Source organism: Lipophrys pholis (assembly GCF_963383615.2).
Source record: "Lipophrys pholis genome assembly, chromosome: 7".
Classification (NCBI taxonomy): domain Eukaryota; kingdom Metazoa; phylum Chordata; class Actinopteri; order Blenniiformes; family Blenniidae; genus Lipophrys; species Lipophrys pholis.
Window position 1 is genome coordinate 7717418 of NC_137638.1, and position 24322 is coordinate 7741739.

General features: G+C 41.6%; 1 protein-coding gene across 1 annotated transcript; it reads right to left on the reverse strand.

Annotated features, from left to right (window-relative positions):
* Positions 1–10059: 10059 nt before the first annotated feature.
* On the reverse strand, positions 10060–23572 carry scarb2a (scavenger receptor class B, member 2a). Its single transcript, XM_080466738.1, has 13 exons — positions 23060–23572; positions 18625–18782; positions 18311–18458; positions 17943–18137; positions 16947–17038; positions 16095–16214; positions 15576–15754; positions 13962–14080; positions 12771–12844; positions 12573–12624; positions 12331–12483; positions 10780–10827; positions 10060–10420 (listed from the first exon to the last, which is right to left on the reverse strand). Exons 1-13 carry the CDS (start codon positions 23180–23182, stop codon positions 10289–10291), a joined length of 1593 nt encoding a protein of 530 aa, XP_080322864.1. The 5' UTR covers positions 23183–23572; the 3' UTR covers positions 10060–10288.
* Between the last annotated feature and the right edge of the window lie 750 nt (positions 23573–24322).

A 24322-nucleotide genomic window follows, 5' to 3' on the forward strand; every position in this document is an offset into this window, starting at 1 on the left:
ACATTAAAAAAAAGTTTTAACTTCTACTTACTTACAAATTGTACATAAATGAGGTCAGTTTCAAATACAGCAGAGGCAAATCTTCTTTAAAGTGTAGTTATTCATCTACTTTCCATCTTTTATTCCATCCACCTTTTATATGTTTTAGTTACATGGAGATGGTATGGTACTGAATGAATCTTTACTTTGAACATGCAAATACAAAAAAGAAAGAAAATAAACATTTTGATGAATCAAACCAAATAAATAAATACAGAGATGGAGTCAGTTATGAACCTGACATAAATGCATTTGGGTTGTGGAAACTGAAAAAACACCCCACAGGCACAGGGGAAACATATAAACTCCACACAGTAAGCCTGGAATTGAACTTGGGGATTTTTAACATCAAGTCAAAAATTTTGACCATTACACCACCCTGAACACATTCCTCTTAATACTCCATCAATAGCCTGACATCATATGGGTGTTCGCTCATGGACTTAGAATTTTCCTGATTATTGATTATGATTCATATTCAATGACATAATCACACAAACTTTGTATCAACCAAATATTGAGATGGAAGTAGCTGAGTAGAATATCATTGTTCATATAGCAACAAACTAAATCAATAGAGGTTGACGGAATAAATATAGCAGATGGGTGTTGTATAGTAAATCACCAGCAGGGGGCAGCACATATTGGTTTAACACGTTTGAGTTTTACAGGACTTTCTAGGATCATAAATAAATAAATAAATGTTTGAGATACCTCATGTGGAACATCCGTAAGATTTTCTATCAGGCCCGATTACACATAATCTTTTGGTGTGGGTGGATATTAAAACAAGTCTGGAGCTGTTTGTCGTTTAGACAAGTCGGGATTTAGAAATATTTCACGTTTTAGAGCTTCAATTCTCTCCTGTTTGTCCTGCTGAGCCTCCGCAGAATGCACAAATTGTAATCAGAGCAACACTTGGTATGTGGAAAAATGCAAGTAATAAGGACTGCTCACACCTACAGACTTTAGTCTGGTACAAGTTCAGATACTTGTAATAAAAAATAAAAAAAAAGCACCCTTTTGTGAAAGTACACAAAAATTTTGCAAAATTTAATTTCAGTTCAATTTAAATTTCAGTTAACACTAGACCTTTTTTCAGGCTGGAAGCATTGCTAAGTTGAATGCAGATACATTTAAATATTCTTCGTCAGCATCAGCTCACCTGCAAGTCATACATACAATTTGATTCATAGCTTTTACTAGCAAAAGTATAAAAGGTTTAATAATCTGGTAGATTTAAAGTCTTTTGTATGCTTTAACTAAAAAAACAATGTGATAAATGTAATGAGGATAAGTTCAAAATTATGAAATACTAATCGGTAAACATAACAGACAATTGTAAGTAATAAGGATTACTCCCATACCTTCAAGCTTTCCATAACCATCCATTATAAAGGGGCCTTGAAGGCCAAGATTTGCAAACCCAGTTTAAATTGATGTAATTTATCTTTAAACACAGGAAGTTCATTCATGTCTGTTCACTTACTGGTGGGAGAAATACCAGACACGTGCACAGGGAGAACATGGAAACTCCACACAGAAAGGCTCAGACTGTGTTATCAAGTGATAACCAGGAGAGGCAACATCACTGTGAATCCCATCCACCCATCCATCCATCCATCCATCCATCCATCCATCCATCCATCCATCCATCCATCCATCCATCCATCCATCCATCCATCCATCCATCCGTCAGACTGTTTTTAATAACTAACCCAGACTCTGTCTCTTACCTCTTACCTCTTACCTTGGGTGTAAATGTTTGATACTGTGACCAGCATTGTGAGGAAAACCTGTTCATGAGAAACCCCCGGGGTCCTGAGTGTTCTGCTGAGGACTGAACTCCAGCCGGCACCATCAAAAGTTGAAGCTACAGCGACATGGAGAACCATGCAGAGCTGCTGCTGTTTGCGAATAAAAGCATTTCTTCCATTTGTTCACTTTTTTCACAAACAATCCAGCATGTTTCCCCCTGGAGACACAGACTGAAGCCCCCCCACCCCCCCACCCAGCTCCCACCGGAGAACAAAGAAGGAGGCCGTTAGACCCAGTTTCTCAGAGTATTGTTGGTGGTCTGCAGGTGGTCTTACTGTTGCTGGAGCTCTGCCCTAATGAAGATGTCTCAGTGAAAAGCTCACAGTCAGACGGAGCGTGTGGGGGCACCGGCTGCTCAGAGGCAGAATCTTTGTGGTGCGATCGTTTGTGTTGACCTTTCTGGCTCCATCTCAGAGCCCTTTAGAGCTAAAAACCATAGAAATGTGTTGCAAACTGCTTGCATGTGTCTGCAAATGAATAGTGGAGCTGCAATGTAAATGTAAAGATGGCAATGTACACTTAGCTCAAATCAAACTATTTCATGTCGGGATTTTAAAAGAAATGATTGACACTTAAACGTTTTCAGGCTTTTTTTGAACAGCGAGTGTGTGTGTGTGTATATGCACATTTAGCTTTCAGTAAAAGTCTGCTAATAAATAACTACAGTGACAATAAAGAGAAAAGATCATTTGAAAAGTATGCATGCATTGTATGCATAGAAATTTCAGTTTTACAACAAAATGTATTCTCTTTGTTTAAGCAAAGATATCAATTCAGGTGACTCAACGTGTTTTATTAGATCTGAAATATTCTGTTTGATAATCAAAGTGCTCTGGTGTCTGCACTTTGAGCACCTAGCAACCTTTTAGAGATTATGACACACAAAACAAAGCAACTTAGTATTCTGTCCACCCAATTTAAATACATACTTAATAATCCCTTGAAAACAATAAAAACTAGACATGATTTAACCCCATCTTGAGATGCCGTTGGACAGGATGTGAAAAGTGGACATATCCAGGCAGAAGACTTCACTCAGCATTTTTAATCTGATAAAACTGAGAAAAATGTACTTGCGCACTATAACTGAACAAATGTGAACATGTGCTGGTTGGTCTCATGTGGTTGAAACATTAATGTCGATTTGATTGCAGGCCACAAGTCTTGTTTTAACAGATTCACTCTATAATTGGTACATCTCATCCAGACTCTTGTTTGAACAGCTTTCACAGCTTTTGGACACAGCATGTGCCAAACATCTCACCAGGTCACCAGTTCCATCACACGGCAAACCTCTTACAAAACCCAACATGCGGTCACCAGCTTCAGCAAACAGGCTTTTTACATTTCATTTCAATATGTGCTCAAAGCCCTTAAAAGAACAAATATTTACAAGAAGTCTAACTATTGAGGGAGGAAACATGTAGACCCTGACACAGCCTCAAGGGCTCCGAACAAACGTAATGATGTGAGTTCTGGGAATGAGCGCAGACGCAGAGAAATGGCCTGAGGCTACCTGTCAGGGTAATAAACACAAGGCGAGTCACGTCCTTGTGGATCTGTGGATTTATCCCTGTGGTCGGCTGAGAGGAACGACAGCCTCGTGTGACCTCCTCCACTTCCTGGAAAACCTGAACCAACATGTTGAAGTTCAGCCGTGAGTTTCACCGTGGAGGCAGTGGTGAGTCAAAGAGAAGAGAAAGCACAGAGTCACGGCTTGTTGGAGGGGTTTCCCTTCAAATGGACACAAGTTTACGTAAAAATGAGTCTTTCGGGGAAAAGGGAATACTCTGCATGAAGAAACTCCTACATCCCATGTCTTTCAGTTTCTTCTTTTATTTCACAGTTTGTAAAACAAAAATGCAGCATGACTGGAAAACATATTGACACCGAAGTGCAGAATTTGAGTGTAAATAGTCACCTTCAAACAAAAGCAGCTGAATAATTAAAGCCTTCTATGCAGAATCACAACAGGTCGATCGGTTGATCATCTCAGCGCCGCTTTCTGTTTTCTATAAATCATGTAAACATACATTAATCAACCAGAATGCAGCAGTTTTAACCTGTTGCTTAATCAAATTCTGAATTTGTGTTTTTTAAAAAAGAGCTTTTGGCTAAGAAAACACGAGTGCCTGTTATAGGTCACGGCAAGATGAGGCACTTTCACTTGATGAAATGTGTCAAGTAATAAAACCGATCAGATTAACATGTGTTTTACTATTTCTAGGTCAACGAGAACTCTGATTTAAAGAATCATCTCACTTAAAATATTATCTACACACTATTGAGCAACATTATGGTATTGTATAATGTATCACAGCAAACCCTATCTGCACTATAAACATAACCCACTGTTGGATCTGTATATTTAAAAATGGTCACACAGTTACTTGCAAATATTTTGTATATCTCAATTCTCAAAATAAACCATGATTTCAGATCAATAAGGTGCTCTCATTGGGAAGAAGAGATTCTAATCGACTTATAATTGATGAAATGTGAAAAAATAAAATAGATAAAGGGATTATACTTTATTATGATTATAATATTTTGATCTTTTGCTTTCAGCTGCTTCTTCCGGGGTCACCACAGGGGGGGGGGTCATCAGCCTCCATCCCCACAGTCCTTCATTATGAAATATTAGCTGATGATTGTCAAGGATGAAAAAAGTTTCAGGAACTATTTTGATGCACGTCGTATCAAAGCCACACATATTGATGTTGTGGCGTTTAAAGACATGAGGCATGAGGTTTTTTGTGTGTGTTTTTAACAATTTCATCAAGCAATTACTTTTCAACTTTACTAAAAATGTTAAACTGTAAAAGTATAAAGTTATAGGTTATATTCTCTTTGATGTTCATGACACATGCTTACACATCGATAAACCTATTTTTAAGTGGAAGCTCACAGCGCAAACATTTTGGTTCCCTTCTGTATTTCCGAAGTAAAAATGAATTGTCAAAAGCAGTAACTGCTATGCTTTATTTACTCTTTTACAAGTGTAAGTTATAAGTGACACACCTAAAACATTTTTTATAGATGTAATTGATATTTGGCCAGCATTAGATTTTAAACTAAAATGTTGAATTCTAAAGTTTTATCCTTTGTCTACTTATTTCCTCATCCGTCCATTGAGAATATTCCCCATGCTTTGAGCTTTTGTCAGACGATTACTAAAATATAAATGGAAAATTTTAATCTGAGGGGAATTTTTGAAGGGTCTTTGAAGCTCAAGCTTCACTTTTTTAAAGTCAGAAGAGACCGACCGTGATGTGTCAACCCTAAAATGTATGTTGCAGTGTAAAACTCACCAAAACCATACATATCTCATGATTTATAGCATGATGTCATTCACTGGGTATCTGTGATAGGTGGTAAAATATTAATGACAGATTACATTAATGACAACTTTTAACACTAAGGTAGTATTTGTAGAAAAAGGTTGGAGAAGATGCCTTTTTGTTAATTGTCATTTGTTTTATGGGTAATGTAAATAAAGTGTTCATGAGAATGGGAGCTTTTCAAAGGAGCAAAACAAATCCGGGTTTATGTCAATAATCAAGACATTCAGCAGAAGTGTCACGGTTTGCCGCCATTTACTCAAATTACAAAAATTCTGCACAAGCGGCACCAATTTCACAAGTACTGTTTTTCCAAGTATTTTGCCACTGTCAGCAATATTAATTGATAGTTTGGAAGATGTTAACATTTATGGTCACTTTCCCTATAAAGAAACTAAACGTTTGAAAGGTTCTTGTCATTTCCACATGGTGTTCCTATGTACTGCAAATGTGAGGGGGGATTCAAAGCACATATGTTCAATGAAACAAAGTGTAAAAGTGGAGTCAAAACTTCAATAAACAGTTTTACAGAGACAAACCTAAAACAAGACAGCAGACGAGCATGTGAATTTTGCACTTTGCAACTTTTATTTTTCTGCAAATACACTAGAAATGTTTACAAAAGCACAGTAGAAACATCTGTGCAGTGTAAATTATCAAAACTAAAAATGGATATTACTTTGAAACCATTTTGCACCTAACATGACAAGGGAGGGGGATTGTCATTTTCAGCAGCAAAAGAAAAATTAGTACATCTTAGAAGGAGCTGTCTGTTAGTGACATAGGAGACTCTGGGAAGATGTGGCTGTTACACATGAAGGAAAACAAAATTAAAAAAAAAAAATTAAAAAGAAGGATGGTATGGCACTAGTGCTCATCCTTTAAGGAGGGCTTCATTCATCTAGATGCATTAACACAGCATGGGCGCTTTACTCAAATCAAGATAATCAGCCTTCCAGTGAAATCACTCAAGTTCTGCAGAAACGTCGTCGCTATTCAAGCACAAGTTCTTATACTCATCCAACGACACACACAAAAAAAAAAAAACTAAAACCCCAACGCGCTCATAGATTCTTCACAGGTTGTTCCCAGTGTCACAAACTGGTCCATCTTTTTTTTTTTTTCCATAACTGGTGAAATGATACAGACAGTGAACTGAATATCACAAAATAAAATACACTAAATCACTCTACAGTAAATTAGAAATACTTCTATACAAGTGAAACTAATTGAAGTAACTGAAATTCAGAAGGGAAAACAATATAAATATGGTGTGGCCCTTACAAAACATCCACTACTTGGTTTTTTTCCTTTTTACACAACTCCGTATTGCTTTGTTTTATATAATACTGAGATTTTTCCTGCTCACAAAGAGCATTGATTACTTTTGTTTGCACAAGGAGGACAAAAAAAAAAAAAAAAAAAAAAAAAAAAAAAAAGCAATACCCATCAATGTTTTTTTGTTTTGTTTGTTTTTACGCCTTGATGTGAAAGGCACATACACACGATGTGTTCACGCTCACATAATACTTCACATAAGTGGTGGCACTTTTTTCTTCTTTATCTTAAAAAAAAAAAAAAAGTAGGGTAGGCGGTGGGTGTGTGGCACGGCCGTTATCGAGGTGAGTAAACACGGCAGCAGGTCGTATCGACACGGGTTATCTTTGGTCGAGCAGGGACGAGCCAATGGGCTTGAAGGGCCGGACTCAAAGGGCAGGGAGAGGAGTGATGGCTCAGGTGTGTGTTTAAACAGCTCACACAAACACACACACACGTGTGTGTGTGTGCGCACGTGTAAAGGTCTGAATTAAGGTCTTTAAGGTTCAAGTCAAGACAGTTTAAAAAGGTGAATAAGGATGACCTGCGAGTTTACACAAGGTGGAGGTGGGGTAATAATTAAAAAAAAAGGCCTTCAGTGAGTTGATTTGACTTTAGAGGAGGAGTTCCACAGCGTTTGCTTGGTGGCAAAGTTGAAACTGAATCCTGATACCACTGGCCCATGTTTCCTCCAGTCTGCAGCGAGGAGTTCAGCACAAACACAGGAAATATATGGCCAGAGGGAATTATCTGGAGACGACTCGCTGTACGTTTTAACTCATTAGGACCCGGAGGAAAAACATTTCTCTCTGGACATACATTTGAGACCGTCTGGAGGATGTGGGGAAATCCACCTGAATACTGACAAACTTAAATACTTTGCTCAAGCAGAGAGAAGCATTTCAAAGAGTTTAAAGCTAATCACTTAACAACATGCCAAATATTCCCCGAAACTATGCAACTCCTATTGAATCAATCATCACCGTTGAAGTGAACATAACCACACTTCATTAGATTAGCCTAGAAAGCCAGCAAATTAAATAAAAAGTCGTATTTCCACACATGTTGAAGCAAAGTCTATTTATATACTGACTGATCATATAGACTTTAGTGGGGACGTCTAATTGGCTGACGTTATGTTACCCCGAGAAAACTGGAAATGGGACTTTCACAACTTTTAACTTCCCAGATTTCCCCGAAAACTTGCAATAAAATTCATCTCTTCTTAAACATCTTTAAGAAGCAACTTTGTCGAGTCCGTTTCACTAAAGCTCACATGTGTTTTTCTACACTTGGTTTTTGGACAGGACAAACAACAAAGACACAACTCGGAAACAAAAAGTGCCGCTGGCTTGTTTTTGTTTTTTTTGTTCCTTCAGTGCCTTGACTTTGTGCTGCTGGACACAGTGGGGACTCAACTTATTTCCACAAAGCAAATACACGCCTTCCTTAAAATAACAAAAAAATAAACCCTCTCCACCACAGTGTCATTAAACCCACTGTTCAGACCCCCCCCGCCCCCCTTTCTTTTTTGGCCACCTCCAGCGATTTCACTAACCCCTACAGTAAAAACCCCGACCACCCAGAATGATACATGTGATATGATGAGATCAGCTGCTAGTAGACGAGCGAGTGGTTAAATGTGGTAACTCTACAAAACACGATAACTAACTGCTAATTCCAATAAATGGCAGCAAGCTTTGGGCTTTGTGTCTTGTGCTCAGGTGTTGGCAACCGCAAAAAAGAAGCCTTCAAGAAAAGGTGTAAGACTTGGAGAAGACTGTGGATCAATCGGAAACCGAGCACATTGTGGCGAATCACACCCAATATACAAATACAAGTCTGTAGGTTATGGCATGTTTTTTTTTCCATGTTTTTTTCTTTTTTTTTTTTCTTTAGCAGCATTAACAAAATACAAAAGTATATCAAAAGAAGACACTCCATGTGCTGAAAAACAAGTAACGCAGAGGCACGGACGTCTGTCGTCTGCAAACGACAGAGACGTCGTTCACAAGCAACACGAGCCAGGACAAAAACAAAACAAAACAAAAAAAATACAAATATTGAAATGTACTCACCGTACGGACCACTTCTATTGAAAAAGAAAGGAGCAAATAAAATAATATGGAAATGTTTTGAACACGTGGACCAGCTGCAATTGAATGAGAAGAAGAATACCGACAACAGATTTGGGCACATTTTGCAGGCAAAGTGCAGGGAATCGTCCAAGTTGACAGTATAATGGCCGTAAATTCACTCTGATGCGCGACGAGACAAAAAGTGTGGCGGACAGAAAACGAGAGCACGTAAGACAAAACAGTGATTCAAGTGCTGCGTGCCGAGTTCGCACCGACGCCCGGGCGACTGCGCGGCGGCGATCAGGGCGCACCCCCTACTCTCGTGAAAGCCACGGCACTCGATAGTGTCTTTGACAGGTCAGCTGTAAATATAGAAATTTATATCGAACAGGACAAAAAAAGAAAACAGAAGCGAAAACCTGGTAGCCTTGTGTTGAGGACTGGTTTTCACAATCCAAATTGTGCTTTCTCTAATGCAGTAACAGTGTTAGACGTGCGGGGGCGCTCCGCGCCGGAGCCGAGTGTTGGCGTCTTTCGGCAACACCTCCAGAAACGTCTGCGTACTGGATTTTGGTCGGAGGTATCTCATCTGTTCCCCTTTAAACGTGTGTGTCCAACAGAGATTTCCAGCTTATTTGAAACAATTAAAGAACACGCTGAACCCACGTAAGGCAGAAAGCGGGTTCAAGTCTCCCTTGTAAGTTCTGCAGGTGTTTCTATTTAATCTTTTTTTTTTTTTTCTGATAGGTGTGACGAAGGGTGAATGTGCAACCTCCCCATCGGTTTCACAGCGAGCTTGTCTTCGCCTGGAATAAGGCGCAGACTTTGAAATGTTTCAACTAGTGTTCTGAAGTAAAAAAAAAAAAAAAAAAAGGGGGGGGGGCTCACGAGTATTTCTGGTGAAAGACAGGACACTGAGGTGAAAGGTCACAGTTCACACGCTTGTTCACTAGCTAATACAGGAAGTGCGATAAGCGCGGGTAGCTGCGCCAACTCGTCTTAGGGAAGGAAAATAAAGGCAAAATGTTATAAATAGTTTGGCTCAGTCTTTCTTCTTACAAAATGTTCAGCCTGAGAGCTCAGACTATGGATTCAGGAAATCAGGTGTGTGTGTGGGGGGGGGGGGGGGGGGGGTCTTTTTTGATGGTGAGCTTGAACTTCTAGGAGTCAGACAGGAGTGACCTCAGGAGATCAGGCGGCAACACTATGCTAATGGATTTTCCTCGGAGGACATTATATTGGGGGGGATGGATGAGGAGGGGGCTGGGGTAAATAAAGGCTGGTCCTGGCTGGGCCCCACCTGTCAAGGGTCCCTTCATATTTCAGCACCAACCAGGACGGAAAACGGAGGAGGGGGTTCCAGAGTGTGTGGCAGGCTGTGTGAGTGTGTGTGTGTATTGGGGGGGGGGGGGGGGGGGGGGGGGTACGTTGGTTGTGTTGCAGTACTGCAGGCAGTGAAGGCCATGCTCAGCGGGTAGAGAGCGGAGGACGATAGACAGTCTTGGGGGGGGGGGGGGCTCAGTGAGCCGAACTTAGTCGATCCTGATGTTTGTGTCCCGCACTGCCCCTTATTTTAGGAGAAAGCGACCCCACCCCCACCCGCGGTAACGCAACACCCCTGTGCCGTTTCCTTCAGCTCTTTGCCCCCTCCCCCTTCTTCCCGAGCTCTGCGCTCAGGGCGGGGGGGGTCCTCGATCAACACTTCTGGGCCTCCACTGGAGACATGGCAATGTAGGAGCCGTTCCTCATCGGCTGGTTGGCCGTCGTTTGCGAGGGCTCGTCCGGTTTGTCGCTGACCTGAGTGTAGGCAGTGTCGTCTTTCGCCGTCTGGAGGAGGGGGGAGGGGTCAGCAACAGGAGGAGTCAGTACGGACCGCAGAAATGGCAACACGTCCAAATATTTGCTTTCTTAAAGCTCAACAGTAATGTTAAAAATGTGAATGACTGCTTTGACTGAAAATGTTCACAGTGTGACCAACACGACTATACACCAGTTACAAAACCACCACCACAGGAAGAAAACTGAACTTAAACCACAAGAAAATGAAATAATTACAACTGTGAGGTGAAAACTTAAAAAAGGAGAGCAACATGTTCGATAAAGATAATTAAATGAACAATAACCAGAGATGATGGGTAACAAATTAAAAAGATAAATAGAAAACAAGGCAAAAACTGAAGACTTACAGCAAAAGAATGAAAAGCCTCAGTAAAATCAATACGTTTTACTTCATTCTAAAACAGAAAAAAGGAAAAAAGGGGAGGGTTACAGAAAAATAAAATTAGAACATTGTTAATACAATAATTCACAACATTGCAATTAAGCATCTCAAACTTTCACATGATATTGAGCTAAAAGGCTAAACTTCCATGTGCATTTTAAACTTTCTGGTAAACAAAGTGCCACAGGAGTCAGTCCTGAACCCTGGTAATGTCTTGTGTTATTCTTTAGCACTTCCTAACCCTACTTCTTGGATTAATTCTGGTTAAATGACTCCAAAAGGGTGAAGTTTTATACCATAGAAAAGGTCAGTAAAGCTCTACTTTTGACTTGTCTTGGTAACAAGTGGCTAAATACGATTAGGGAGTCTGTAAGCAACGTAAAATAATATAGTATAGATATACCTTATATATTTGTAAGCCATTCTAAATCAAATTTAATAAAAGACTTAATCATGAGGTGAAGTAGTGCATTGCTGGTTGCCCTGCAGCCACATACCTGTAGCTTATTTCATTTTTCGCCTGATGTTTTACTCGTAAATAGTTTGAGCATTAAGACTAAGTAAAGTTGATCGGCGGTGATAATCTCGCTGAACAAAGTGGAAGTATTTTAAACTTTTGTTGAGGGAAAGAGACAGAGTGAAGATACATCATTCCTGTGACACCCTGTTTAGTTATCGTTTGCTTTCTCATACCACGTTAAATGAGAAGATCGATGCAACTCGCAATATCCAGCAGCTAGTTAGCACAAGGGCTAGAAACATAGCCTGGCTTAATGAAATTTATCAGTTTAGTTTTCTTCCGTTTTCTAACCGGAGGTTCTTCGGAAGAGTTCGCATCAACCTCTTCATTTAATTCTCAGCAAAACAAGGAAAAGCTTTCCGATGTAACAGACTATTCTTCTAATGGTTCTGAAAGTGTGGGGTCAGGGCGATGCCTTTTCCCAGCATGGTTTGTCCCTCTGGGTTTTAGAGAGAAACGTTGGCCCACACTTTGAGAACCTCTGCTGTATGGTGTGGCAGGCCTCCCTCACCGCGGTGAATAACCTGAACTACAACAACCCGAGAGCACTGCGGCCAGGGGTCAAGCCACTAGCGTGCGCTGGAGCAGACAGGCGAAGCCACGCACAGCAAGGCTTCCTCAGGTTATTCTAGTTCAGTGAACCGTGGCTGAGCCCGGAGAACAAACGCAGACACTTTTACTTCCCGTATTCACCAAAAGAAACACCCACGGTTAGAGGACATCCAGGAAGAACGAAACCGACCATTTGATCCAGAATTGTGGAAAACCGTTCATGCTTTTACTGCGCAGGAGCCATGCATTGTGTTAGTTAACATGCTTTGGGTTAAACTTGCAGCGTATCGATGAAGAAAACGGTTAACGATGCGAGAAAAACAAACAAAAAAAAAAAACACCCTGACAAAACTTAGAAAAGTTGGACTGTGACCTGTAACTACTGTCTAGTATTAACTGTGTGGAATAATATTACGGTTCAGAGCTCAGCCGGAGGGCCCTTACCTTCTTCTGGCGGTTTCGGCAGAACAAGACGACGAGCACCAGCAGCAGGATGATGCCCATGCCCACGATGAGCAAGGGGAAGTTGGACACCAGAGTCACGATCAGGAGCATCGTCCTCATCTGTGATGCCGAGTCATCATCTATGGTCGCCGTCTAATGTCGGGAAAGACAAGCATTGAGTCACAGTTCACTGGAACGAGTTGGGGGGGCAATGGTAGCAGAGTGGAGGGGTTTGACCTCACCTCATTGACAAACATGATGGGGAAAATGGTCTCGTTGATGAACTTGGTTTTTCTGTCGTAAAGAGGGGGAGAAGAAAAAAACCAAAAAAAAAAAAACCGGGGTAGGTCAGACAGGACATCTGGCTCAGCGTGCGACCATAATGGCAAAAGAGTGAAGCAACAGCAAAGTGGGTCACAGTTGAGCAAAGCTGGACTTACGGGAAGCCTTTGACTCGCTTCAGAATGATATTGAGCTGGGCTCTCTTGCAGGCTCGGATCGGGACTCCCGTCGTCTAGAAGAGATTTAAAAAGAAAAAGGCATTTTCAGTCAAGTCGGGCAGATTTCCTCTTCTCTCCGTTTTTCTAATCTTTCAGCCGGACCCACTTACTGCAGGAAAAGTGCAGTTCCAAGCAAGAAAACTTGAGCTGGATAGTTGAAATGAATAGTCTGCAGTTGGAGAGGTTTCAAATTGCTTCAAGAAAGCAAACTAACAATTTAGCTGCATGACATTGCCGATTACTGTAATATGTGATAGCAGCGATAAAATATAAAACTGAAGCGAGACCATGGACCTTCACTCTGCCTTTTATGACTAAACTGTGATTTGACACATTATAACGCAGTGTATGCCACTGCTGCTCATGTATGAAAATAATGACGCAATTATAGTTTGAAGCGGGGGGGGGGCGGGGAACAAAACTGTAAAACCATTAAATTCCTCCAACATATTGTCTGTTAGTGGGGAGAGAATACAAAGTTTTCTAATAAAGACTAGTGCGTTAGTTTAGATTACATCATTGTACTTTGCTTTTATGTTCTTTTTTTATTTGTAATCTTGATACTTTCGTTGGATCTGTCGCATCTATGTCCTCCCCACATACCTGATTGAAGACTCGCGTCTCTGAATTACAAGCAACTTAGAAGAGGTACGTCATCTAAAGCAAATCAACCCTAAACAGTTTAAAGTGCTTCCAAAAACTATTTGGACTAATTAAGATCTAACGGTTTTTTGGGAGAACAGTTTTATCTTCTTTTTTTTTTTTAAAGTAAAACCATACTTATATCATGAAAAAAACTAACCTTAATAAAAGCACTTTTTTATGACTCAGACTTGCCTGGGGCAAACAACAGCCACAAAATCACAATTAAGAGTCACTGCTTAACCTGAAATGCAGATTTGTTTTTATGTCCTGTGTGATGCAACCACAGTGAATGGAAATAAAAAAAAAAAGCTAAAACTGCAGCGCCGTCATTCCAATGGTTCAGCATTTAACGGTTTCTTTGCACATCGCTTTATTATTTGCATTCATGTTTTTACATTTCGACTCCAGTTGACCTTAAGAGGAGGAATAAAGAGTTCATTCATTAGATGGATCTGATCTGTGGTGGCCAGCAGGTGTTGTTCCTACCGGCTGCAGGTCCAGGTACGTCTCATGCTCCTCCTTGTTGGGGTTCAGTCCGTCAACAGCGTTTATGTACATGGGATCCGCCTGATAAAAGTGAGGGAAGGACACCACGATGGGGGCACCTTGAAGGAAAAAAAAACAAAAAAAAAAAACCACACGTCATGTTTGTGTCCTGAAGAAAGAGGATCAAACTATGATGAAAGAGGAAGGAATGCAAGATAAGACTAAACGCGATCAAGAGTTAGATGGAGTTCAGCTGATAGCCAGAGTGTGTGTGTGTGTGTGTGTTAGGTTGGCTCTAAATCAGTAGTAAAGATAGGGATCAACCCGTCAAACATCCATCTAAATCGTACACCAGGTAGAGGCTCAGGACCAACTGCTTGAAAGAAACTTTATCTGCAAACTAACACTGCATGTCAAAAGTGACATTTTAACATAAAATGTATTCAATAGCGCCACATGCCGAAAATAAATCAGGACTTGTTAACAGATCATCATAACAAACGTTTTTCATTATTTCACTCAAACTGTGACATTTACATGGCTTTGAAATTATTGCACAATGTAATATTTAGTTTTTTTTTATTCTTTATCTTTTCAGCTAATAATTTAAGACTCCATACAAATACATTTTCTCTTTTTTATGACCTAAGTATCATGATCAAAATGTCATCTACATTTGAAACTGGTTTGTTTTTGTCAAAAGAAATGACTGACACCCCCGCCCTCCTCCCCACAAAAAAACCCAAAAAACAACCTAAACTGTTTCAGTTCTATTCACATTTCCTGCTATCTACATCTATATGAATAAATTGTGCCAGATGATGCTTCTAGTTTGCATTAAACAGCTGCAGCACATATTTTCAGACACGTTGTGGCGGCAGACGAAACACAGATCTTGATAACTCCTTGCGGTAAAATCATGCTGTTTTTTTCCTTTGGAGGTTGATTCAGCATGGTACCACTTTGCACATGACGCGCAGGCTCGATGCTGACTGGCTGTCAGCGAAGCACCATGGAAATCCCACCAATCGCGTCGGTCTGCTGCTTTTGAATCAGAGCAAGCCATGCAGACAACCAATCAGGCCCGATCACAGTGTGTTTTAATGAACGATTGTGCAATCTTCTCAAAACTTTATTTGAACATTGAAATGTGCTTTAGAAGTGTAAAAAAATGTAATAAAATAATATAAGAAATGTGAATAAACTTTAGGACACACACAGTAAAGTCCTGCGAATTCGAAAAGCAAGTCTTGAATTGATTGCACAGCTTCTTCCTGTGTCGAGCAGGGAGCCGATTGCCTTATCAGAGCAATTGCACTACACTCAATGACCAACTTAACTACTTCAATAAACCACACACACACAGTCAGCACAGTTAATCATTGAACCGTGCATCGAGCGAAATCTGGCATGCTCAAACATTGGGAGCATCAGATACCAGTCAGGGGAGAGTCCGCTGAATGAAAGGACATTTTTAGGAAAGGGGGTACAGAGTGGGGAAACTGTGCCTCGGGGCTGGTTCGTCATCATCAAAGGGAAATGGGCGGTGGGGAACTGGGTCATGCTGTGTGCTAAAGATGAGGGGGGGGGTTTGACAAGAGGCGGTGCGCCTACCTTCTCTGCAAACGCTGACTTTGAGCACGCCGGTGCCGAGGCAGTCCCCGGCCGGCACGCAGAAGCCCGCGTTGGTGGGGTTTTCCTTGGGGTTCATGAGGACGTCGTTTGGGGGCGCGAATCGGAAAGCCTGGATCCCCTTCACCTCCACATCCTTCACATAAGCTAGATGTATAGATCTACAGAGAGAAGGGGGGTACTTTTAAAGAGTAATAAAGTAAAGAGTACTCAGAAGTTGGAGTAAAGCGCTCAAAACGGAAACACTTGCGTCTGTTTACATAACGGAGTAAAACTAGGTACACATCAGTCACAAAGCAGCTACTTCCGTTATAGCATGTCAAACTGTTCCCACTTGAGTTTTACAACTTCATTCTTATCTTCTGGTGTAATAACTGCCGACTTTATCAGGAAGCACGCTTTATTAGTCACAATCCCACGACAACAGACACGTCCTCACCCCTCCGGGACGCTTTGACTGTAAACAAATTTACAGACGCACATGGACACATGCATGCTTACCGGCAGAGATCGGCAGCGAAGATGTAGAGTAGCTCATTCCTGTTTATCAGCGGGTGGAAGACGGCGCCGTCCGTGCCGTTGATCATGTTGCTCTGATTGGACGACCACCACGACATCTCCCTGTTGAGTGCAAACGGATCCTGGTATATTTTGGGCTTTCATTTAATAAACAGTTTATTTTAAATACTATAATTTTACCAAATGGCCTGAGCTTATTGGAGCAGAGAGAAGGTATTCGCCAACAATCTGCTTAGACTTCTACCAAATAAATTCACAAGAATTCTCTAAAAACTACAGAGAAAAATTCCCTTTAATATGATCCTATTCAAAATCAAGACACTTATGTTAAGCAAAGTTTTTTTTTTTTTTTAAGTTGAACTGAAATGTCCAAGATAAATACATTAATTGTAACCTATTTTCTCATTCCGTCCCCCATTAACTTACAATAGCAGCATCAAACTGTTGTAATTTTCCCTGATATTCATAATCTCAACTATAATAGCCAACATACTAAGTGAATAAAGCTTTTTATTTCGCGACAGTTTTGTGTCAGTAACCCGAGCACCTCCGCCAACCTCCACCTATTGATCCCAGTCAAAGTGCAAAGTCACTTTCCAAACATTAATTTTGCAACCCTGCTTTACCTAATGTCAGGAATTTGTCCCTCCTGGACTTTTTACATGCAGGTTATGCAACTAAGTAAACGTAGATATCCTGTCTGAAAGGAAGTAGTAGCAGCCATGTGCCAATGAGACACTCTTTTCACTTTCCCAGTATGCAGAAAAAAAACCAGGCAAAGGACATTAATCCCCCCAGCCCCCCACAGATAAACCCACACGGTCCGGTCGTTACCTCAGGCCATTCCACGTGTCGATCTTGCCGTAGTCTAAGTAGTTCTCCTCTCCGGTGTGGAACACAAACTCTCCTTCATGGGTGCCATTTTTCTGTGGAAAACAAGATGAGGCACGAGGTTTGGACAGAGCTCAAATCGACAGAAGCACCGACTGTCAGACATTGTGATTATGTCTGGTGACTAAGGACAGTGTTCAAGAAATACTGCTTTGTAAGGGTTCTTCACGCCAAGTGCCTGCATTCGTAAACAACTTAAAAAAAAAAACTAACGTCAAACCCTGGCGGACATGTTCTAAAACAATTCAGCTGTTTATGATGTTTTAGATGGTGGAAATTCACACGTAATGTCACATTTTCCAGAGTAATTTTAAACTTTTGGGTCAAAGTTTTACCGTTTTGACAATAAAATGCAATAGAAGCACCCAAACCATTATTTCTTAGGTTTATTTATTCAGTGACCTCTCCTAAAATACCAAAAAAATGTTTGATGTTCAATACTGGTGCTTCACATTTTTGCCCACTGAACCAGATCTGGGTTAAATTCAACCCACACTTGTTCAGGGTAAGTTTAGATAAGCCGGTGTCGGTCAAATTGAGGCAAATTCTCAGGGAATCTTGAACCATTTGCTGGTATTTCAAATTGGATGCAAAAAAATAATTGACATTGATGCTTGAAAAAAAAAAAAAGAAAAACAGACTAAAACTGTTAATTTTCTGATAATTGCTGCCATCAATCACATGACTGGTAAAGCTGCCACCTTGCAGACGCTCTACTTACAGGAACTATAAGCATCTTCCATCAGCACATCTCCAATCTCACTTCTCTCGCATGACCACAGACTTCCGGTCTCACATTTTAGTAACACCAACTAATCAGCATGTCAGAGGCATCCCAACATTTTGTACTACACTAAGAGTAAGATTTAAAAATAATAATAAAAAATACAATAAAAAAATACAAATATCATCAAAATTCTCCTTAAAAAAAAAGTTTACCTTCCACATCAGCCCAAAGTATTCATCCACCTCAGGTTTCATGGAGTGGACTTTGGTAAGAAGAGGATCTTTGAAGCCCCACAGGACCTCGTGGACGGTGCGCGTCATGAACATCTCAACGCCAATGCTGTTCATGTACATGGAGACAATCGTTCGCAAGAAAAAGGAGTAGGAGTTCAGCTCGTTCATCACCGCCTGAGGAAGAAACACAAAAGAGGTGAGGGGTAAAAAAAAAAAAAAAAAGCATTAGGCCAGAGGAAAGGTGAGGGAGCTCATGGCCAACACAATGACTTGTCACACTTGTTGATGTTTTCACAGGCTGACACAAATCATAACTCGCCTCATCCTGACAGGACACATTGTCTTACCACGAAAGGAATGTTGACCGTCCTGATGATGTCGACTTCAGGGTTACCGGCGGACTTCTCAGGCACGAAGACAAAAGTTTTGGGGTTGAGGGCGTAAACCTTGGTGCCATTCTCCAGGAAAGTTATGTTTTCCCGTGGCCTGTATTCCCTGGTGTGGTCGCGACATCGCTCAGTTAGTCCAGATGTCTTTTGTTTTGATTTCACACAACAAAATGAGGCCAGATGGCCTTCCTTAAACATAACTTTAAGGAACACAAATACTGTTTTCAACTCTACACGTTACACACAGCAGTAAGTCTTTAAATCAGCCTTACCTGTAAGTGTACGGTCCGATCTGCTGGAGGGCTGCTTTTCCACCCGCCAAGAACACTTCTGGATTGGTGACATTAAAGAAGTAATACTCCATATAAACGGGGGGAGGGGGGTTCTTCCAGCCTTCAAACATTTGACTCTTCTCTGTCAAAGTAATTTCCTGTCAACAGAAGGAGAGAAATTCACTTTCAGATGAAGAAACGGCAGATAAGAGCAAGGCGAGTTTAAAGCTAAAGTAAGAATGTTTGGTTTGTGGGGATTTCAAATCGTGCTTTAGTATTTTTGATTGACTTTGATTGACCCTGAAACTCAAAGATGACAAGAGCAAAATCCTTCATAGCAGAAAAACCATGAGGACAGGCAGCAGAACCACACAAGAAAAAAAAGAAAAGCTGCGACTTCAGCAAGCCGGGGCAAGAATCTGACTGTAGTCTACAACTCAACCCCCACAGCTCAGCACCATAGTCTAGATATGAGAGTCAACATCTGCAGCATTAACCATCAGGTACGTAGGATGTCACACAGAATACGTTTTGCATCTAGTACATATGTAAATAAATATATAACTGAGGGGCTTCCAGGTTTCCTGAAAGTGTTTGTTGAGCGGGAAAATTATTTTTACCTTTTCCTATTATTATTCTAAACACAGGAGATGAGAAACAAGCCATATCCTCTCATGTCAATTTCATGGAGTTCGTGAAAACTCACCGTCAGCCAAGAGTACAGACAAGCACTTATCATTGTGGAAATGTACAGCTCTAGGTGTGGCTGCCATTTCCTGTTTGGCTCAACAGAAGTTTTCTAGGGTTCGTGGCATCACCGTCACTTTACTGCAGCTCATAGCCGGCTTCAGAGAGGTCAGCCAGAACAGCCCCTCTGATAGTTTAAAGGAAATATAAAATCAAAACACACTAAGGCTGAGGCAGTAAGATTTGGTTGGATGCCACAAAAACCATTCAGGGCATTGCCAAGACAACAACCTTTGTTTTCTTGAGAATTTTACTCATACATCTTCAATCAATAATAAAAAGGCTCCTCATAATCTCACAGTTAAAAGGTATGTCAATGATTTGACCTAAACCTCAGAAAAGGCAGTGTTACTGTTATTTGACTACCTTAAAACTTGATACCTATTATATTTAATAAATGCAATATTTAAAGTAACACTCTTCAGGGTGATTTTAAGTTGCATAATGCTCCATTTTATTATAAATGACGTTCCTTTTCTGCAGGTTCCTCCCTATAATTATGACAATTGAAATAATTGTGTGCTTTTTCCCTAATGTTTATTATGTAATATAACTAGTTTAATGAAGTGAGCCAGTGAATGTTAGACATGCCCGCACAATGACAAGAAATGGAGGAATAATCACAACAATTGGAGTAAACATATGAAAGAAACAGAAGTATATTTTTCCAATTACACTTCTAGCAAATGATGAAACAAATAAGAAATTAGTTAAGAAGTTTCTCAAAAGCATATTTACACAGCTGAAGGTCATCTGCATTGTTTTTTTTAATGTGAAATGACCTAAAATGTCTTATCATAGATTGATTATTGCATTAAAACCATCACAGTTAAATGACTGAACAAGCAGTTTTGGCTGAAGTAATACTAGGAGAGCACTAATTTGAAAGGAACCTTGAGGTACTTAAGAAGAGGAATTCTCTTGAGTGTTTGCCCGCTTAATTAAGAGCTGAAAGTAGAAAGATGACAACTCTGGTAAGAATTCAGTAAACTGTAGGACTCGTGGTGTAACACCATGTCGAACTCGTCCAAATGACCCAGTTCCCTTTTTAAAACAACATGTGAACTTTCATAACGGAGCTGTCTGTGTGGCATTCGGGAGACTTTTGGTGTGACCGCGGTCCACATGAATCCCAGTGTTTGCCAACCTTGAACGCAGGGTTCTGAAAAGGCCTTCAAAGTTATACGAGCATCACTTATCTCGCATGAATTAAAAAAATAAAAATAAAAATAAAGAATAACCTTAACTCTATCAAAAAGAAAAGACACACCTGGAGGACAAAGTGGAAAGGTGTATCCGTGTACTCAAGGCAGTGTTTTGCATTTGGTCCAGAAAGAGCTGAATGAACAGGGCCTTATTCAAACAGCTTCAGGCGGAGCTTAGGTGTGGCGTGACAAGTTCCGTCTTTGATCAGCAAAAGTTAAAAAGGGGAAGAAAAAAACCCCAAGAGCCTTATCATTTGTTTTTCCAAATGCATCTTCTGCTGTGCTTCACTTGCAACTGAAACGCTGCATTTTATCAGCATGATCTTGTTTTTAAAACAATTTAAATGAAAAGTCTCCAGGTCCAAACAAGATGGAGAGGAGTGCCGCGTGTGGGTGTGTTTTTTTTTTTTTTTTCCCCAATTCCGTCATCTGAGCCAAGTGACTTGGAACAGGCCGAGGCTGGAACAACTGCAAGGAATTAGGAGATTGCCTCCCAGGCAAAAATTGTGCCCCGAAGGCCAAGAAGCCTGTCAAATTCCTCGCATGACTTCTGAGCCGCTTTTCCTCCACACCCAAACACACAAAGTCTGTGTCCTGGAGGTAGTAGCTTTTGACTTGTCCCAAACAGCTCAGCTACATCGTCATTACGGAGTGCCGCACAGGGCTGCAGATTAGATAGATTTTTGGAGTCGGCTCAGCATGTCGGGGTCGGCCTAATTCAACAGGAAGACTGTGGTGGAAGAGGATTAGTTATGCTGTCATTTCGTGTAATCGCCAGCCACATCAGAATTAGGTCCCCCGTTGATGAACTTTGACTAACTCTCTTAATTTGGGTCCCCTGGGATGAATGCCGTGATCCAAAATGAGGGGGGAAAAATGAGAGCCGGACCTGAATTTAACCCCAGAGAGGTAAAAAGACGTCAGGGAAGTGGCCGTTTGTGGCCCTCCTGGCTTCTTGGACAAACAGCGACTCGCACTTTTCTGCTGAGCTGTTCCTACCTCCATTCATGCCCCCCCCCCCCAGCAAGGAGAGAAACGGTGATGTTTTTAAGTGCCGATAATGAGCTGCACGGAGCAGCCACCACAGTGATTCATGTCGGTGAGTGGAATGCGAGGTATTTTAAAGGGCAGAGTGGCGCGGCGTGTGTGTCTGCAAGATGTGCAACGACATCAGGTGCCATCACTCCCACCCCACCAGGCTGCTGCTCCATCGCCACAGCCGAGCAAAATCTGCAAGTTTCATAAAGTGTTCCACGAGTGTCCAGACAGGCGGACACACCACTATAAACAACAGCCTTCTTGTTAGATTTCAAGATGCAGTGTGAGGGAATGTTAAAGCAAATGTTTCTGATTATGTGTTCCAGATTTCTGACATTACAAGACACCAGCAGCTCACGAGAATGTGTCTATGGGCCATTTTCTTTCCTCAATGAAAATACTGTACATCATAAGGTCGAGACAGATTTGAGACATTAAAAACACTCAAAATACAGCAGCTTTACATTAAAAGGGGATTTTCTGACCTCCCAAATCCTATTTATTTATTGAAATTATTTTGGATTTCTGTAGTCTGTCAAACATCGAGACCACAACCATAACCTGCACAACTCGCCATAGATGGGAGTCAGGGACTCTGGTGGATTGCCTGCCCGCTCATCTAAGCTCCCTTCCCCCATTCCTCTGGACAGGTCCTCCTCCCCCTGAACCGATTTCTAGTACTACTACGACAAGCAACTCTTGCAACCCTGCCCAAACTGTGAAGAAATCACTACAACTCTGTGGTATCCTCAGAAATATGTCACCGGGTCAGAATACTCCAGCATCAGCCAAGAAGCAGAGCATGCTTCTCTATCCATTTTATAAAGCTGGGTCAGTCCAGGAACATGTGATTACTGGTCGGATCATATACAAGCTGCACACCCACTCAAGGGTCTTAAGATAATGTCCATTTAGACAGAAACCAGTACATTGTGGGTAAGGTCATGGCAACCTCGCTTTCTGAGTCACACAATGACAATTGATTTACAGGGGATTTCTACCTACAGTTCAACGTTTATTGTGCATTTGTGCACAGTTAGGGCACACATGCCGATTAATCGCGGCAAAAGTCGAAGCTGCGAGAAAAGCAGCGTAATGAGCCCGGACACGCTGCACATCCCGGCGGGATCACGAGGAGCGGCGTGGAGGCTCTGAGGTTTGTCCTGCAGAGCTGGAAGGGACAGAATGCTGCAAAGCAGACTTCTACCACCACCACACACACCGCTAAATACAGTCCCATTCACTCAAGGACCGGGTCATCCGGTGACCCTGCGAGTGTGACCGGCGGCGATGAGATGCTGAATGCGCATGACTGACCACTGCGGATGAAACGCTTTAACATTTAAAACCCCCCCTGAAGTGTGACAGATGGGGGAAGTGAGAAAGCAGGGGGAGAAGACACAGAAAACAGTGCGTTCAAGTAAGGTGTATCATGTAAGACTCACCTTTTTTAGCCGGCTGTGGATCATTGTTTGGAAGACTTGAGCCACGACCAGGGCGATCCCCACGATCAGGAGGTGAGCGCACACGATCCCGGTGGCGTAAATGGCACAGGATCTCCGAGTCATGATGCCGGCTTGGCTTGTGTTTGTCCCCGAGGGCGATCAAAAACGAACTAACTTCACTGAAGTCGAAGAAAACTTCCGGGGGAAAAATAAATTAAAGAAAAGAGAAGGTGGGGAAATAGGCGAGGTGTTTGGGGCTGAATGACCTCGGATCCACCGTCTCCTGAGCAGCGCGAGGGAAGAAGGTTTAAACTTGGCTCTTCACGGTTGTTCTCCTCCCGGTGAGGCTGGGTATTCAAAAGAAATGGCACTTTAAATTCTGTACAAAAACAAAAAAAAAAACCTTAAAACCTGGCACCTAGCGACAGGGGAGCACCGAGCTGCTCGGAGGCGGTGGTGAAGTGAGACGACAGCTCTCAGCAGCACATCGGTACGTTGAAAAAAGGGCTGTCCACCTCCTCCCCTTCCTTTACGCATTAATGTAGTCGGTCAGGCGAAAAGCGTCGTTTGGGGAGGCGGCATGGGCGGTGGGTGTGTGTATATATAAAGGAGGAGGGAGAAAAAAAGACAGTGATGGTGCTTTTCCTACATAGTTGATTTCATCCTATAAAATACCAAAATAAAATTTGCACCATAAAAACTCATGCGTTTTTGTTTTTTTCTTATGATTGTTTTAGCGTTATAACGTGCCTTTTACGCACAGGTCATCCGACTGGGTGTGGACGTTATAACGGTAAAGTTATTTTATTTTTTTATTTGTGTGCGTGTGTGGATGGTTATAATTTAATTCCCATATGAGCTCGCGCTACAACATGCAGGATTATGAATGAATTAGAAGCAGTGTGCTCAGTCGCCGGTAGTGTTTCACCTGGCGACTTTTTAATGCGCTTACAGCACACAGAGCGGGGTGAAGTGGTGAATTGACATCGTGTCTCGTGCACTCGTCACGTAAAAGGGTAAAAAAAAAAAAAAAAAAGTGCACACAGCGGAGATCCGCTCGCTTTCTATATGGAATCCGCTATCTCATCTCATCCTGACTCCTTAAATAAGGACCGCGTGGATGAATCCAGGGAACCAACGATCGTTGACGCGAGCCCTTTGTCCGACCAGGGGGCGCGCTCATTGGCTATCGCCCTCACGGACCACCGTCTCGAGACCACCCCTTCGGGGCTCTGATTGGTCAGGAGCTGGTGAGTGCGACGT